The sequence below is a fragment of the Lineus longissimus genome, chromosome 16 (assembly GCF_910592395.1).
Source record: "Lineus longissimus chromosome 16, tnLinLong1.2, whole genome shotgun sequence".
NCBI classification, from domain to species: domain Eukaryota; kingdom Metazoa; phylum Nemertea; class Pilidiophora; order Heteronemertea; family Lineidae; genus Lineus; species Lineus longissimus.
In genome coordinates, this window is record NC_088323.1 from 5,647,406 (window position 1) to 5,662,117 (window position 14,712).

General features: G+C 40.4%; 1 protein-coding gene across 2 annotated transcripts in view; it reads right to left on the reverse strand.

Annotated features, from left to right (window-relative positions):
- The window catches only part of LOC135500749 (receptor-type tyrosine-protein phosphatase N2-like), a 156,117-nt gene that overhangs the window by 101,124 nt on the left and 40,281 nt on the right, over nucleotides 1–14,712 (reverse strand). For both annotated transcript variants that reach the window (XM_064792402.1, XM_064792401.1), the window contains exon 10: nucleotides 3,197–3,282. In XM_064792402.1, coding sequence (XP_064648472.1) covers nucleotides 3,197–3,282 — 86 coding nt within the window. The remainder of the gene's footprint in view (nucleotides 1–3,196; nucleotides 3,283–14,712) is intronic.

Genomic DNA, 14,712 nt, shown 5'->3' on the forward strand with positions numbered 1-14,712 from the left:
CTTCTTAATAATAATAATAAGAAGGCATATCTAATCCTACCATAGAACTACACTCGCTCGCCAATGCCCGCATCTCTGATCGCGAATAATCTCCACAGGTAGGAGAGTAACGCCTGACAGGCTCCGAGCCACTACCTAATGTCAACGGCATCACCCCAAGCGACATCAGAAGACAATACAGTTACCATGGCAACCACACCACTCTATAAGACAATTACGCGACAGAGACTCTGTCACTTCTTCACCCCAACTCCTCTGATTGGTTTCATTCCAAATCCTGGCCAGGCTGTGCAGTTTAATTAGCTTGCTGTGACGAAAACAATCCGAGTTTAATGAGTGGGTGAGAATTAAGCAACAGGCAATGTGAAGTGCTAATGAGAGAGGGAGATTTAAGTGCCTAGACTAGTTGAATTGCATGCCTGTCAAACTGCTGTTGAAAGTTCAAGGTCAAATAGAGGTCAAGGTGATGTCCCAAGAGAAATTAGGTCAAGGGTATAAAAACCTCTTATAATTTGAAGTTGTAGTCATTTTGAAGTTTCCAAGTCAATTCCAAGGCCGCAGATTCGCCGCCAGAATGGTCAAATGTGATAGGTTGTTGTGGTTCTGTTCTGTTCTTAGATCTTGACGGACGATCTTTGACCTAGTCCGTGAGCTTTGGGACCAAATACAAGAACAAATGCAAACAAATTCGAACCAACATTCATGATTCTTTTCTTCTCAAAATCGGTAGCAAGGGGTTCACAATGGTCAATAGACTGAGGTAATCTGGCCACGGCCGCGACCCAGGTGATCGGCCGGATCAACAGACATGATTATTTACCCGTCGCCTACAATCCGTCTTTTTGCAAGGAGCATGCTGGGATAGATGCATGACCGAATCAATTGCGTTCATTATTTGGCTCGGCATGGAATAAAGGGAGGCCTGCAATTTGCAAGTTGACAAAAAGTTTCCGAGGAAATCGCATAAGAACTTGGTCCCATTCGCCACTGTACTCAAGCAGCAATATTGGGATGCCTGACGATCAGGTATTGACCAATCAGAAGAGAGCTATCATACTTGTTCGGCACATACAGCATGGCTATGATCATATACAGGGGTTTTGATTGGTCAAAACCTGTCACCTGACAGGAAGTCCTACATGATTTCTGCTTGAGGAAGGAGGTGACTACTCTAGAATTTATAAAGGGGTAATTTACCTACTTTTGCCAAAACTGCCTCTGTGTATTGGCTAAGTGGTCAGTCCAAGAACAGTTACAGAGCGCAGTTGTTGACATTGTGAGCGTGCCACACTAATCTGGCTCTAGTTTAAAAGTAGGAGGAAGAACATAGACAATCTTCGAGTGGCTATAAGAAGACTTAGAGGATTGAAGTTCAAAAAGTGCTTTGGAAAAGACCTTGGATTGGCATTATAATCCAGTGAAAACAAGCTACAGGCAGTGCTCCTGGACTGATCTGGCAATCAGTCCAAGGGTTAACCTAACATCGGCAACCCACCCATGTGTCACAAGCACCTGCCAAGACAAACCCTTGTAATCTAAATCTATAGTGGATTCCATTAAACATTGTTGTTTCAGTCGGGGCATTTGAATTCTATCCTCGGGAATTATCTGTCAGCTGGTCGATATGGTACAATCAGATGGTTTGGGGCACCTTACAACCATTCTTGCGACCTTTAACCCCTCTTGTGACTCAACCATTCTCGCCACAAAATCAACCATACTTGTGACTTTTGACCATTTTTGAGACGCAACCATACTTGCAAATCTCATCCTAACAGCCAACCAGGTTTATTGGACCAAAAATTAATAGAAGCAAACTCTGCAGCCATTAGCGAAGAGAAGGCAACCCCCTCCCCCATCCGTACTTGACAAGTCAACAGGTCAATCAAAGCAATAACGTTGAAAGGGGTCATTATTAGGAATAAATGAGGCGATTTTGATCTGAAGTCTTACGTTTGCAACCAATATAATATTTAATATCAAGGAAAGTTAGACCACCATCTAAGGGATCGTGCGGCCGCTGGACAATGTCAGTGCTAATCTAATCAGAGATGACCCGTAATCTCTCATGCAGACCTTATTAGCCAATCAGAGGCCTAACAACACTTCATATGCGGAGAAATAATTTGATTTTCGTTACAAAGGAATCAAACTTTCATGGGGAGTTACGTCCCTAATTCTCGCGACATGAAAGACGGAATTAATATGACGTTCCCCGCGGGTGGTCGGGCGAGATTTCCACAGGGGATAGGTGTCGGTATTAATATCCCTCGCCAAGACTGGAGATGGGTTTCATGTGGACACGTCTTGGTGCACATAAGGTTCACAGTATGATCCCAAGGTTGAGTTAAGTGTTGAGGCACGGAGGAAACCTGAGCTGCGTACCATGCAAGGAGTTCAAGGAATACTGCAAGCAGAAATCCTGGCTGTGGTTATTCTATTGAAATGTCAGCTCTTCAATATAGGTTCTTAAGTAGTGCTATAAACTGTACAGGTACTCTCTCTGTCTCAAAGCACTTTCTATGCATTCCGTAGCCTGAACAAGAAGCCTTTCCGTAGAAACCAAGGGTGCACATACTGCCCTTCATGTATGTGCACATACTGCCCTACTTGTATTGGCCATTTCAAAGTCCCAAGTGACACTGCCCGAGCTTTAAATCCATGACCCTTTGATCAGATGCTCTAGTACTGTGCCACCGGGCTTCCAAATTCTGCGTGACGAAGATCTGGCATGAACACTGGACTGAAAAATTTGCATTATTTTATCGTGGACCAACTAGAGTGCAATCAATTATCCAACATCCTCCTACAAATCCATCATAAGTGGAAGCAGGGAAAAACAGCTCGTAATGTTGCTTGAAGTAGGGAAAGAGGGAATTCTTTAGAGCCCGAAACTCGAGGGGATATCTTTTTCGATAAAAGATTTTTGACAAAACTTTTCCTGTGCTGATTAGGTGCAAACCGAGAAATCTTTGCAGTGAATGATGCTACTGTAGTACTGGAACTCCTTTTTCTTTATGGTGAAATTACTATTGCGGGGGCTTCTTTGCACATGGCTTGACTGTGTGGGGGTATTGGCATGTCAAAACAATACGAGGGAGAAGAAATGTTATTGCCAATAGTCCTCATAATATGACTCAGCCAAATTTGTACGAAATGGCCGCCGGTCACTAAACCAATAACTAACTTTGCTTACCTTTTTCAGCTCGGGCAGCGACCACTGATCCGTTGACATTTAACGAGTTCGGGTTCACACGGAATGTTACTGTGTTTCCTTCGATTCTGAAAAATAAGACAAATAGATTCTACATATGTAATATAAATTGGTGTCGACTGAGAACAGTGTAGTGATTTGCACACAAACTTGGCTGAAGTTTGATAATCTGACTCAATGCAGGTCTCGGTACTAATGTAGAAACATGAGTGGGAGGATGGAGCTCAAATGCCTGCCAAAACCTGAGGACCTTTGGCAGTAGGTTTGGTCCAGAATTCAAGCTACCTGATGGTGTAGATTTAAGAACAGAGACCCATCAGTGCAGTGTTAATATCACAAAATTTTACAAGTTCTCAACACAAAATTTACTGAAAATTCTATTTGGTCTGGCGATGGCTTCATTCCATCGAATTCAACAGGGCATGGGCAATTCAATGGCGCCATCTATTAATGGCGGCATGTCTATAACTCGATTGAGAAATCGAGACTGTTGGCGGAAAAACAAGACCCTGCAACATTGCAGTTAAAGTACTCGACACCACAGAGTGCCTCTGCCGAGGTCATTTGCATAATGCACAAAAATAAAATGATGCCCTTGAATTAGTTGACGATTAACAGCAGCTTAGCAGAAAGAATACAGAAGCCTTCATCCCGCAAATGCATCTTTTTGTTGCACAAGTGTCGTCTTCTACGAAAAACATAAAGAAACCCACTGCTGGCAACTAATGCTGCCGCACCGACAACAACAACGACGACCGTCGATATTAACTAAGCCCCAAAGTACGGAGCAGCCATCTTTGAACACGGGAAACCTTTCAAAAGATCAAAGCCCGATTCTGGATTGATTTATGTATATTTCCTGCACTTGTGAGGCTTTGCCTTTGGTAGCTCGGAGATAGCGCGGCGTTTCTCCCATGATGCCCGGCTCAGCGCCGTCATTACCAATGTACGGCTTCCTGTAATGGGCAAAAGGACCAAATTGGGTATTTTTATCATAGGATTGATAATCACACTTCCAATGATGAAACCATTGACTTTAGCAAAATTTCCCGCATGATTACTTTATTTTTCTGTACTATTGATCAGCTATCTGTGCTATTAGTTCAGATGTTCCTGATGGCAGTATTAAAGAGAACTTGGGAGAAAATTCTGATGGCTGATGCATCCATTTTTTTCCATATCCTGCACTGGTTATGAACAATTATCTACAAAGATGTTCAAAGCAAAAATATTCTGGGGAATACTTTTAGAACATGGTTATTTAGGGTTCTTTTCAAACTTTCCACACCTAAAAGCTATTTCGTAAAAACGAAAGGGCTTTGGCAAAAACGAAATCACTCAGAGGCCCCTTCATTTGGGTCGAAACTGCTGTCACCATGTATTCTATACACAAAGTATGAAAGATAACCCTCCGAAGTGGTGATGACTAGACCTCAATGACACTTCCCAAAGAAATAGTCATGGAAGGCTCGGAAATGGCCTTTTAGGATTTTTTACGGTGCAGCTCGGACATGGATGGAAACCACTGTCAATCTAAAGGAAAAGGAATTTGAAAGGCAACTTGCAAAGTTGGACCTCAACGAAAGAAGAAAGAATTCCCAAAAGAATTTCCATCGAATGGCAGTTTTTTTCTTCTCAAAATAGGCATGAAAGTCGGTTCTTGACTATCAATGAGTAAAGATGATGATGATGATGATTATGATGATGTGACGACTTTCGCTGGGATTTTTTTCAACACGTTCAAGGAAGACTATAGCTTTTTTGGTGCAGTGAAAACTGCTTTGGAAAAGTTCGCTTCATGAAAACATCCTTCAACTTTAAAACTAACAAGACTTTTCCAACATTACCAAAACAAATTTTTATTTTGCAAAGCTTAATTTTTGGGTGTACAAAGGTGTTTTGTGGTTTTTGCAGCAGTTTATAATCCCAAACATACAGAATTTACCCAGCATTGACCAGAACCAACCAAGAGTTCACAACATGACGCTTTCCAATCAAACTGATAAATAATTTCGTAAAATTGACTCATCATCTCAGCGCAAACCTTCCGCAAATGTTAGACACACTCTGAAATCATTAAGACGAAATTAATGGGTTTGACGTGAATACTTCATATCGTTTTGGCATCCGCCGTGTATGACCTTGGAACGCCACATGTGACCTTGACACGGCGCCGATCAGGATTGAATGAGTTGACAGATGTTAATGCGAGGTGATGAGAGGTTTTGAAAGGGTCAGGCCAGATTTCATCAAGTGATGTGTGTTCAGGCCGTCAATTTTCATCAGCCGGAAAGTTCTTACGTGCTTGGCTTGGAAGAAGTATTTTAAAATCAGTTCATGAAGTAGCCTCTACTGGGTATCTTGGTAAAGGCCAGTTCGGTACTCAACAACCAGCTGGACTTTGTGGTCAGAGAGTTTCTCTATGGAGGGCAGCTCGGAGAGTAGATCAGAAAATGTATCTGAGCTTTCTGCCAGGGTCAGTACCAAAGCACTTTACAACAACAGTTCTGAGTGTAGGTCCCCACCGAGATGTTTGGGGGTTTCAGTGATAGACCATGCCTTTTTATTTTTGCGACTCATGAATATTTTCATAAAAACAAAGTTTTCACACTTTGTACTTAGATGAAATACAAAGTTTCCTTTGGTTTTTCAAATGAAAAATTACTTTTTGGGTAATTTCTTGTTCGCGAAATCTGGAAAAAGATTGCGTCGAATTGTCCAAATGTGAGTTCTGAATGTGAAATTAAGTGAGGCATTGATCTATAATAGAGCTGAGTAGGTCCAGCAGTTACAAACATAACTCGGTTCTTTTTCTTTAAGGGTATATCTTTTAGATCTGCCTTCTTTGAATAATAAATCCACTTAAAACGTCACCAAGTTTCATGCCTTTTCATTCATTATACAAGACACATCAGAAATCACAGAATTTTCTGTCTTTACTGAGGAATATATCAACGCAGCATGATTAATTCTAAAATCCATTAAAACGTGTCAAAAGAATTTAAAATCACAAGCGCGTTTTCGACACGAGACAAAGACGATGTTAAGCTGATTGAGAGAATGACACCTCTAAAATGAAATCCGACAGACGTAACAGCAACGCTGGAGAAGATTCGAATGTAATTATCCAATCAAAAGACAGGAAATTATGCGACAAAAAGTCGTTCCTTAAAAGACGTCAAAAGAAATGACAGAAGAAGACAAATTATGATTTTCGAAAATAAAGCGTAATTTTTTCATTAGGGTTTTGTCGTCAAAAGATAATTATATTCTTATTACATTTTTATGACATCATTCTATCAAAATTGAACTTTTTGCATTGATTTTGACAAGAAAAATAATTATTGAAATTTCTGAGAGTTGCTCTGCTGATCATTGGGTTTTTTAAGGGATAGTCAGTTGCTTAAAATTTTTTCATCTTTCACAGTCAGTTCAAAATTCTGAAAAATTTTCTAGGCCAAAAAATTTATCGAAAACGAATCCCTGATAAGCGAGATATCAAACTTTCTAGGTTTTCACTTTTGGCCCCCTGGTGGCCAAGTTGAGAATCAGATCGGACCGAAATTCAGTGTCAGAGATAACCTGATCTAGAGGGTATTGTGTACAAAGTTTCAAATTGATAGCCATAGCAGTTAAGAAACGTGCCACTGTTTTTCAAACAGGATACGGACAACGACGGACGACGAGGGACGATGACGGACGACAACGGACGCTGGACACCGGACACTGCAGTATTGTATAGGCTCCCCTACGGAGAGCCAAAAAGCTTCCAACAGGACTGTGGCTATTCCAAACAAGATCTTTGAAAAATCATTTCAAACAATTGGCGTTTATAGGGAAATTTGTGAAATCGATGAAGGGCCATGGAAGATGGCAGAGTTGTGCCAAAGTCAATGGAGACGGTCAGCCATGCCAAAGAGATATGACATGAAATGAAATAGGGAAAGGATTTTTTCTAAGAAAAAACACATGCATTGCTCATAACTACAAGCACTTCTGCATGACTAGAACAAGACATATATACTTCCAAATAAGATTGCCCACTGTACCCTTTGAGAAGAAGTTTTTTCTAGAGAAAATAAGATACCCACAACAGATGCCAACTTTTTACGAAAGTAGTAGCCCACCAATTCAATCTCTTCCAGATATGCATGTGGGGGTCTTGTTTATGGTGGACAAAAGACGGCTGACTTGCATTTTGTCTTTTTTACGTCGGCTCCACGATGCTGTACCGATTCCTTCGTAATTGCATCTAAGATGAGAAATCTATCCATATTCAAGATGACACATCAAGTTACTTAAACAAGTTTTTCAACACATACTCTTTTAACTCAGAATTTCCTCTCGGAAACCGACATGATCCCTTGTGTGTTCCTGTCAGGTACGTGTAGTTATGAATAAAAACCACTTCCTCTCAAAAGGTTTAGTGATTCTAAGCGCTGATTTCACTAATGGTGTACTCAGGAAGCACCGTTTTAAAATCATGCGTCCCTCCCAACTGGATGAGTAGCTATCAATGATTTAAATAGCACCGGAAAGCCCAGAGGATGCGGTATGATAATCTCTTTGGAAAATTTGACTTTAAGTTTTTTTAGAAGTCGAGAGTAGCAGGCTAATAGTTGATTTAAAAACAGATGTAAATACAATATCGATTAATGCGGCCTTTGAGCTGTGTTAGTCATTTTTTCAACAAATGTAAAGAAATATACGGACAAAAATCTTCGTGGAGGTGACAAAAATAACTCGTTAGCAAAGGCACTTTAGATGCCTACTCCAGACTTTTTACAAGAAGGTGTGAGTTATGGCATGATTTTGTGAATGGGGCATCTCTGGATATTGTTTTATGATTGGATTAGTTGCCGTGGCAACCAATACATTACATGATCAAATGAACCGGCGGATCATCGCGTATCCATGGCGATGGTGGATGGATTTTTCCCGAGGTCTTTCTCATAATGGTGAACCAAACCAATTTAGGAAAGAACTTGCTTGTTAACCCTTTTGCTACGGCAGGCATTTTTCAGCCGGCGCTGACACTCGATGCCAATAACAAACTATGGAGCTTACTTTAGGAACAGTCGAAACTAATTAAAAGTGTCCCAATCTTTACTTTCAGGCTGAAAGTACTTATCCCCGAGTGCATTTTGCGTATTAAGAGAGGTTGCAACCAAGTGCTGATGATTTTATATTTTTGACGGGCATGACATCCTATGCACATCACCCGCATGATATATAATAATAATAATAATAATAATTTACATTTATACCTGCAAAATCCAATTCAGAATTGCTCTAATGCGGTCCAAAACAAGTTCGAAAAAGGTGCGTTTTAAGACCCTGTCTGAAGATTTGCTCACTAACTGCATTCTGCAGATCAGGACTGAGGCTATTCCACAGCCTGCATGCTTGGACTGTGAAGCTCCTGCCACGGTGCGTTTTAAGACCCCGTCTGAAGATTTGCTCACTAACTGCATTCTGCAGATCAGGACTGAGGCTATTCCACAGCCTGCATGCTTGGACTGTGAAGCTCCTGCCACGGTGCGTTTTAAGACCCCGTCTGAAGATTTGCTCACTAACTGCATTCTGCAGATCAGGACTGAGGCTATTCCACAGCCTGCATGCTTGGACTGTGAAGCTCCTGCCACGGTGCGTTTTAAGACCCCGTCTGAAGATTTGCTCACTAACTGCATTCTGCAGATCAGGACTGAGGCTATTCCACAGCCTGCATGCTTGGACTGTGAAGCTCCTGCCACGGTGCGTTTTAAGACCCCGTCTGAAGATTTGCTCACTAACTGCATTCTGCAGATCAGGACTGAGGCTATTCCACAGCCTGCATGCTTGGACTGTGAAGCTCCTGCCACGGTGCGTTTTAAGACCCCGTCTGAAGATTTGCTCACTAACTGCATTCTGCAGATCAGGACTGAGGCTATTCCACAGCCTGCATGCTTGGACTGTGAAGCTCCTGCCACGGTGCGTTTTAAGACCCCGTCTGAAGATTTGCTCACTAACTGCATTCTGCAGATCAGGACTGAAGCTATTCCACAGCCTGCATGCTTGGACTGTGAAGCTCCTGCCACGGTGCGTTTTAAGACCCCGTCTGAAGATTTGCTCACAAACTCCATTCTGCAGATCAGGACTGAGGCTATTCCACAGCCTGCATGCTTGGGCTGTGAAGCTCCTGCCATGGTGCGTTTTAAGACCCCGTCTGAAGATTTGCTCACTAACTGCATTCTGCAGATCAGGACTGAGGCTATTCCACAGCCTGCATGCTTGGACTGTGAAGCTCCTGCCACCATATGTCCGAAGGCGAAACCTGGGGATCCTGAGAAGACATTTGTCTTTATGACCATGTGACCATGTGTCTTTATGACTATATGACCATGTACATGACGAGCTATGGACGTCAACCGCAGCGAAGGGTTAACCCTTTTTTTAGGAAGAAGCTGATTAGACCTGCACCATGTATCAAAACAATCACAAGTTCAGAAAGTAACAGAAGTTTCAAAACCAAACGAAAGCAGAACATATTACTTTGTCAATAGAAATCTCTTCCAACAAGACCAAAAAATGACTGTAACTCAAACACGTCTGAAGTAGAAGACCGCCTTGAAAGATGTCAACAAACAAATTACGAGAACCCAGTTTTTATATGAAGTGTTTTGGAATGCGATTTAAATTGTACACTAGGGAGAGTCAATAACACTATTTAACGATATTTACTGCGAGGGCTTTGATCCACTCGAAATCTTATTTGTCACAAGAGGAAATTACAAGAAATTAGACCCGGGTGCATTACATCCCTTTATAATCAATGGAGTTGTTTGATTTCTCTTAAAGGTAGTGCTTCCCTTTGAAATTCTTGTCAAATAATCAGCAATGTCCTTATGATAAATCTCTATTCGTTACCATGTCTGAAACATACATTTATCAACACCCCCGCCCCCACACACACCACCACTGTCATGGTAAATCATTTGTCAACAAGGTGTGTTTTGAAGATTTTCATCACAATTATGTACCAGAAACACTATTTGTTGTCACAGCAAGAGATGTTTCTTCCAACCAGAACTGTTACTCTTTACAGTACCACATTCTTTATCAGTTTCCCTACTCAGCTATGGTTTTTTGCACCATCGAGAATAATAATTCTGCTGTCTTCAGTTACATAATCAAAGAAACACAGAAACCTATCCCATTCTGGTTTGGTATAAAATAAACTTATTATCTTACTCACAAAACGGATTTCGTTTCCATGGAAGTCACATGACAGGATCAAAGTTGATTTTAATTGCGTCTTTTTGCTTTGTTTTTGAAGTTATGGCATTTCTGATAATTCAGTTAGGAGGAATGGAGCAGAGGCAGAAATTAAGTTGCATTATCATAAGATGTCAATATAGGGCAGAGATGCAGCAATATATAAAGTCTTTACATTTTCAACCAAAAAACCATCGATATTTCACTCAAACTTCGATCACACATCACACCTTGGATAGCCTCACCACAAATGTAGCGTGAACCCTGTCGAAAACACTTGATATTTTCCTAAGTGACATTACGCATGTCAACCACATGAAAATTCCCCCGCGGGGGGGATACCTCAAACTTAAAGGAATCAAATTTAAGGTCGATATCAAACAGGAGAATATCAATTCAAATATTGCATGATGGAATTCTAACCTTTTCAGATATATTGAGTATTGGATCCGATAATATTTTTTTTGCCCGGGGCAGCAGTGTTTTGTATCAGATTTTTGTAACCTTGTCAATATTATTAGGTTTGAGTCATGTGTAGGACGATACGTCAACATCGTATCGAGGAAGTACCTGATTTTTTTTTTCCTTATGTTTTAACTTTGTACTTCATCTTGTGTATGCATCATATCTACTATGGCATACATGGAGCATTTAATCCAGATAATGTGGATCATCCTTGTCCCTCCCCTGATCCGATTTGACGTTTGATAATGCAGTGTGGCAATACAAGATGAACTATAGTGATATACGTCAAGCATTCAGATTCAGTGTCAGAAAAGGCCCCGATAGTTTCGTTACAGTAATGTCCATCCAGCCCCTACTTTCTTTAACCTTTTTGAGACGCTACTTTTGTTTCAACCAAATTCAAGAAAAAGCCGTTTTCTGGTATTTTCCCGAGTTTCGTTGGATTACAGCAGAATGAAATCTAGAAGTTAGGGCGTTTTGTCTATTCTAACCCAAAGACGTTTTGTCATAGAGATATTTTGACTGGAAACTAACCAATCTACTAGTACCCATATTTTCCTAACTCTTTGAAGCTGATCATATAATTAATGGAATCATCTTCTCCGTCAGACTCAGGTACACACTCTCGAGTGAAATCCAAACATAACTTTGAACTTCAAAGCTTACTCTCAATCATCTTCCATTACTAGAATTATCGTTCAGACACAAAGTCTTGAGCAATTTTGTTATTAGAGTTGAACAGGGATGCTCGAGGCCCGCCCTGATTGAAATGTCAATTCTGAAGATCCCATAAATTGTAAGTGCAAAAATTCTGATTAAAGTTCTGTGCGGTTGACGCAGCAAGTTTCAAATTAGGTCTCAAAGGGTTAAATCATACCTTTGCAGCAAAATGAAAAATCTGAGAAAAATGACTAATGGTTTGGTTGCCATGGAAATAATGTTTGAATTGACATCGTTTTGAAGAAAAACGCCGCATAAATGTCGACAACAGGAATAAGAAGATGATTTAATGACGATTCAAAACTGCAGTTTCATCCGATTCTTATTCAGAAAGTTTTAATCGTGAAAAAAAGACAGAGGATAATTATAGCTGTAGTTTAAGAGATTGACAAAAGAGGTCACAACCGTTGAGAGCTCGTTGAAGGTTCCTGTTAATTGGTGGAGCTGCCTGCTATTGCAAAGTTCTTGAACTCGTCGTTAGATGGCACTGCAATTGTTAAACAATTTTGTGCACTGTAAGTTCAAGATCATCTACCCTATTTTGAAAAGCACGACGATATTAAGCTCATGTAAATAAAGAGGTCTACAGTATCACATCAAAAACCTTCTGAAAAGTCGATATTCATTTCCAGGGAAACGATACAAAAAACCTGAAATAGAACAATCAAAAGTCGTGTTACAATTCCCCCGAGAGCCTAATGATCGAGTGAGTACACATAATCACTCAATGATCGCACTGGTAATTAATTTCACAACATCGTTAGTACAAGAACACTAATTGCGATGAGCGCTTGGGGTGTCATGCGCTTGATTGGAATGGCCTCTAAAATAAAAATGATCACAAACTACTCTTAAAGGGTTACGCCGTTCGTTTTTAATCATGGTCCAGGAAAATAGCAGTGCAGTTATACACAATGCTGTGCTGCAGTTATCATGCATAGAAATTTGCTGCGACTTGTTATATATAGCATTCGTATGTCTGCCTACACAACAGCATTGTTGACATGTATGCCTACACAACAGCATTGTTGACATTTATGCCTACACAACAGCATTGTTGACATTTATGCCTACACAATAGCATTGTTGACATTTATCCCTACACAACAGCATTGGTGACATTTATCCCTACACAACAGCATTGTTGACATTTATGTCTACACAACAGCATTGTTGACATTTATCCCTACACAACAGCATTGGTGACATTTATCCCTACACAACAGCATTGTTGACATCTATGCCTACACAGCAGCATTGTTGACATTTGTGCCTACACAACAGCATCGTTGACATTTATCCCTACACAACAGCATTGGTGACATTTATCCCTACACAACAGCATTGTTGACATTTATGTCTACACAACAGCATTGTTGACATTTATCCCTACACAACATCATCGTTGACATTTATCCCTACACAACAGCATTGTTAACATTTATGCCTACACAACAGCATTGTTGACATTTATTTTCAGTACGTATTTAGGCAATTGGAAGTTTTCAAATTCAATTGCACATTTCAAGTTTAGTTCAGATTCCTCTACAGCGGGAACCGACTGACCACACGTGAAACTGCACGATTTTCACAGGCGTTGGATTAATTTCGATTTCAGTTATTGGTTTGGCAGTTGTAACTGACTACAAAGCCTATAAAATGCGGGAAATCGTGGCGATTTTTGGCTGAAATTGGACCTTAATTTAGTAACTGTGCCTTTTCACAAAAAAGATCAAATTGTTCTTCACATTTGCATAATTTGTATCTTCGACGCCATATTTTGCAACAAATCATTGATTTAAGATGAACTTCATGCCCATGGCCTATTCTATTGTATCTCAGATGTATCTTCGATGTATCTTAGACGCCATATTTTGCAACAAATCATTGATTTAAGATGAACTTCATGCCCATGGCCTATTCTATTTTTTTGCGAAACACGCATCAATTTGTTTCATACACGTATATCCACTCCAATCAAAACTCAAGGAAGTGTTTGCAACGATCCGTTAATTACGATTGACTTGCTCACGGCCAAGTTGTGCATTAGTTATGTGCGTTTATGCGAAGAGACGACGAGGTGAGTGAATACTTTTCTTTTTTTACCCGTCAGCTCCAATTATGACAGATATCAATAATAATCAGAATTTGTATAGCGCTTGTTCTCAATTCACATTTGAATCACCTCGCAAGTGCTTCATCGTATTATTGGCCTAGCTTTTTGCCAAACATTCCTGTTCAAGCTCAACTACCTGGGGAGTATCCAGTTCAGCTGCATCTCAGGGCTAGGAGTCAAGATTCGTGGCTGTCTTTGCCAGCTAGGTCCCCATTCACTCCTGGGTAGAGAGAAGGAAGTAGGGTTAGGTGGCTTTTTCAAGGACACAAAGGCAAAACAGCAATGTCAGTAAGTCCATGTGACATCCATTCCAATCAGTTCATGAATCAGAACATGAAAATGCTGAATCAACAAAAAGGTCTGATCTTCTTAAAGGTTTTATACAGTCAGAGCTGAAAGGGTTAAATTGATGACACAGAAGTCGCATCAACTCCACTCACATTAGACGACCTGACGAGAATGACAGGTATCTATTACCTCTGCATCATTATGTCACCTTGTCACATCCATTTCCATCCGTCACCTCCATGTCATGAAAAAAGCATTAGGCGCGTTTGAAATCGGGAAAAAAAAACTAGGCACGCTGTGCGACCTATTTGCGTCGCTGGAGCTGTTTTTCATTTTTCACGAATTCTGAACTCACAAGTTTTACTAAGTAATGAGTTTAGAAGGTTTTTTTTAATTTGAAGGTGTGGATTCGTATTTTATTTATGAAGGATTATTTGACAAATGTGGTTCTTTTACTGAGGGATTAAGATTCTGTTTTTGGTTTTTTTAATACTTGGAGATAGGAATTAGAGTTAACTTTCAATAAATTAGCCACCGGCGTCAAATCACCGTGGTGACGAAAGGTGGCGGTAGGCATGGGAAACATCTATAATATACCTGTGTGGAGACTGCATCACACTGTGCCTATGTGGACAAGAAGTACAGACCGCACATC